This window comes from Quercus lobata, chromosome 7, assembly GCF_001633185.2.
Source record: "Quercus lobata isolate SW786 chromosome 7, ValleyOak3.0 Primary Assembly, whole genome shotgun sequence".
NCBI classification, from domain to species: Eukaryota; Viridiplantae; Streptophyta; class Magnoliopsida; order Fagales; family Fagaceae; genus Quercus; species Quercus lobata.
In genome coordinates, this window is record NC_044910.1 from 23,764,007 (window position 1) to 23,767,846 (window position 3,840).

Here is a 3,840-nt window from a genome sequence, read left to right on the forward strand (position 1 = left end):
TTTAAAATCTAGAGATATGTGTGCATGGTTTTTTACCCTTTTTTTTGTGTGCTGAATGCATGGTTTTTAACTTCATCCAGCGTTACACACTTCTGATGCTGTAAATAATTGTTGCTTTTGTTCCAATAGATTTCCATCCACGTGGACTACATACTTAATCAGATATTGTGACAATATAAAGTTGCAGAAAACAGCCCACATAAAAAGGAATATAGGTCATTCTAATTTATAAAAAGAGCCCTCAAATAAATTATAATGAAAAGAATTTCCGTTTCAACCCAAACCAAATCAGTAACAATACACAACTCTTCTACAACATAGTAAGGAAAAATTTGAATCTTGAACTTAATTTGCTTGCCTCCATGTTCACTGTCCCAGCAAAACAAAAGAAAAACACAGAGAAACAAACATGAATGAAAAAAAAGGGGGAAAGAAATAAAAAGGGAATCCTTCAACCACTTGATTAGAAGCCTCTCTGTAATATATGTATCCGGTAAATTCTTTGCCCAACCCTTTCTTTGCAAGACTAGAAGCATTTCCTGTGAACAATTGATGGTCCGGATTCGTCGTACTCAGCCTTAGCAATCCACATCTGCATGCAGAAGAAGGGTTTTTTTAGTCAGAAATACTTCAATCATTTTAGAATTTACCAAAACTATCATGTTAGCAAGCAGCCAAATACCACAGCAATGGCTTGTTGGGTGAGGCAAATTGCTACTTTTAACAAGCAGTCATAGCTTAACACAAAATTTGTGCTGTTGTGTTGTAATAAATTTATATTTTGTTTTCTAAACAAGTTATTAATAAGTTATAATAAATTGTCTCATACTTATATTATATAGTCATAATCATTCACAAAGCAATGGCCTTGTATAGCACATTACCTGTTGGAAGGTGCTGAGAGATGCCAAAATGGAGCCTCCAATCCAGACACTGTACTTCCTCTCTGGTGGGGCAACCACTTTAATTTTCATACTACTTGGAGCTAATGCTGTAATCTCCTTGCTCATCCTATCAGCAATGCCTGGGAACATAGTGGAACCACCACTGAGGACAATATTACCATAGAGATCCTTCCTAATATCGACGTCACATTTCATGATAGAATTGTATGTGGTTTCATGTATGCCAGCAGATTCCATCCCAATCATGGACGGCTGGAAGAGTACTTCTGGACAGCGGAATCGTTCAGCACCAATGGTAATCACCTGTCCATCAGGTAACTCATAGCTCTTCTCCACAGCTGAGCTGGTCTTTGCCGTCTCTAGCTCTTGTTCATAGTCCAGGGCAATATAGGCTAGTTTCTCCTTCATGTCCCTCACAATTTCACGCTCGGCAGTAGTGGTGAAAGAGTAACCACGCTCAGTCAAGATTTTCATAAGAGCATCTGTGAGATCACGGCCAGCCAGGTCCAAACGCAGGATGGCATGTGGGAGGGCATAACCTTCATAGATGGGAACTGTGTGACTTACACCATCTCCTGAGTCCAGAACAATACCTAAAAGACAACAAGCAAAACATAAAACAGATTAACACATAGTATCAATTTCATAGCAAGTTTGCAAGATTTCACTATTCTGTACAAACCAAAGATTGCATGATGCATTCCTAAAAGCACTTGCTCATGATATGAAAATAAGGCACATCACATTGCAATAAAACATAAGTTCTTTTCATGAATGATTTTGTTTCTCAAATCAATTTCAGGAAAAAAAATTTATCATGAGAGGCAAATATTTATTTTTGTCTCTCTAAATTGTCATACTGTAAAATATCCATTATCAAATATTTCCTTTTACCAAGAGTTTCTATTTTTTGTCTCTCTAAATTTTAAGTGTAATATTATCACATTAACCAAAAAAGCAGTTAGATAACTGATGCTAATTGCTCACCAGTTGTACGTCCACTAGCATAAAGGGAAAGGACAGCCTGGATAGCGACATACATAGCTGGAGTGTTGAATGTCTCAAACATAATCTGAGTCATTTTCTCACGATTGGCCTTTGGGTTGAGAGGTGCTTCTGTGAGAAGAACTGGATGCTCTTCTGGAGCCACACGAAGTTCATTGTAGAAGGTGTGATGCCAGATCTTCTCCATGTCATCCCAATTGCTAACAATACCATGCTCAATTGGGTATTTCAATGTCAAAATACCTCTCTTTGATTGTGCCTCATCCCCAACATAGGCATCCTTTTGGCCCATACCAACCATCACACCAGTGTGACGAGGGCGACCTACAATACTAGGGAACACAGCCCTTGGAGCATCATCTCCCGCAAATCCAGCCTGGCAATTTCAGATCCATCAAAGCCATTAGAATCTAGGTTCTGGAGTAAGCAGAAACTGACTACCATCACCTTTGGAGAAAAGCACTTAGTATTTCAAATGAAACTAAAACAAAAATGGTTAACACAATAATAGATTTTGGATTATTACCTTGACCATTCCGGTTCCATTATCACACACGAGAGGCTGAATATCCTCAGTTTCTGCCATTTTCTATTGCCTTCTGCAGAAAGACACCACCATTAAATTCAAATTCAAGGAATAGTAGTTGCACATCATATAAATCATAACTATATGCATAAGGAAAAAAAAATAATGACAATTCACTATTCCCAAATTGGCAGATCCTCTGATGGGGTCAAAATCAAGATATGCATTACAGAACCTGGTCCATTCAAACCTCATAAGCCAGTACATTCCTAACCCATTATAACTGGGCGTAAAATTCAACAAATACAGGAAAATATACAATCATTACCCCCAACCAATTTCCAAAAAATTGAATCTTTGAAAGAAAAAATATATAGAAATTCAACATGTCTAAAATCTACCAGCTAAAATCGCAACCAGTGATGTATACTTTAAAACATTTTCGAGTTCGATCAAAGCAACAAATTTACATGCATCGAAATCAAAACAGTGAGAGGAACCTAACAATCCAATGCGCCCAATAAGTTGAACTACGAAAACCCATCATGGATCCAAGCCCATCAATCTATGAATTCGATCCAATTCTATGCATCACGAATTAAAACAATAATAACAAGAAAAAAAAATGCAAATCCTGAACCCCACAAAAACGGGGAAAAGAAGAAGAAGAAGAAGAAGAAGAAGAAGAAGAAAAGAAATGTTTCTAAGACGATCAATGAAAACCCAACAAACCCAACAACGTTGTCAAGACCAAGAAAGGAAAACAGATCACTAGAATATCATATCCGAAACCTTAAACGATCAAAATTAATCAATGTACAAGCACATTATACCAGTGAAAAATTAAAAACAAAACCAAAAAAAAAAAATAAAGGGTACCTTTGGAGTTATGAATTTGAATGAAACTCTGTGTTTGTCGCTTTGTTTAACGGAATTTTGTTGTGGATTGTGGCTGAAAGTGAGATACCCGCCCTCCTGTTTAAAAAATAAGGGGTGGAGCTGCAATGCAAATGAAATTCAGGTTAAATGACCTCAAATGCAATTTCACAAAATCATGACCGTCTGTTCCGAATATCTAATCTGACGGACCCCATCACGCGTCACGTTCGTAGTGCAAACAGCTGGCTCTCTGCTTTCGGTTGCTTTGTGAGGACGGATATACCATTACCCTTCTCTCCAAATAGCCCTCCACTCCCTACTTTTTCTCACCAAGGTCACTTTCGGAATACCAATATATCAAATGCATTCTTCTCCTTCTTTTATTTATTTATTTATTAATTATTATTATTATTAAGCATTCTTTTCTTCTTGATTTTTTCAACTCCATCTTTTTGTTCAGTATTTTTTTATATATAAAAAAACATTCAATGTATTTTAATTTTATAAAATGATTTATAAAGAGGT

The 3,840-nt window shown here is 36.6% G+C and overlaps 1 protein-coding gene across 1 annotated transcript; it reads right to left on the bottom strand.

Annotated features, from left to right (window-relative positions):
- Positions 1–200: 200 nt before the first annotated feature.
- On the bottom strand, positions 201–3,454 carry LOC115953129 (actin-like). Its single transcript, XM_031070643.1, has 5 exons — positions 3,316–3,454; positions 2,437–2,509; positions 1,893–2,286; positions 885–1,498; positions 201–592 (listed from the first exon to the last, which is right to left on the bottom strand). Exons 2-5 carry the CDS (start codon positions 2,494–2,496, stop codon positions 527–529), a joined length of 1,134 nt encoding a protein of 377 aa, XP_030926503.1. The 5' UTR covers positions 2,497–2,509; positions 3,316–3,454; the 3' UTR covers positions 201–526.
- Between the last annotated feature and the right edge of the window lie 386 nt (positions 3,455–3,840).

Coding starts and splice junctions, on each gene's coding strand:
- LOC115953129 (XM_031070643.1), bottom strand. CDS start 2,496: ATGGCAGAAACTGAGGATATTCAGCCTCTCGTGTGTGATAATGGAACC. Junction 2,287..2,436: donor ATGGAACCGGAATGGTCAAG/GTAATAATCCAA, acceptor TGAAATTGCCAG/GCTGGATTTGCGGGAGATGA. Junction 593..884: donor CTCTCAGCACCTTCCAACAG/GTAATGTGCTAT, acceptor TTCTGCATGCAG/ATGTGGATTGCTAAGGCTGA.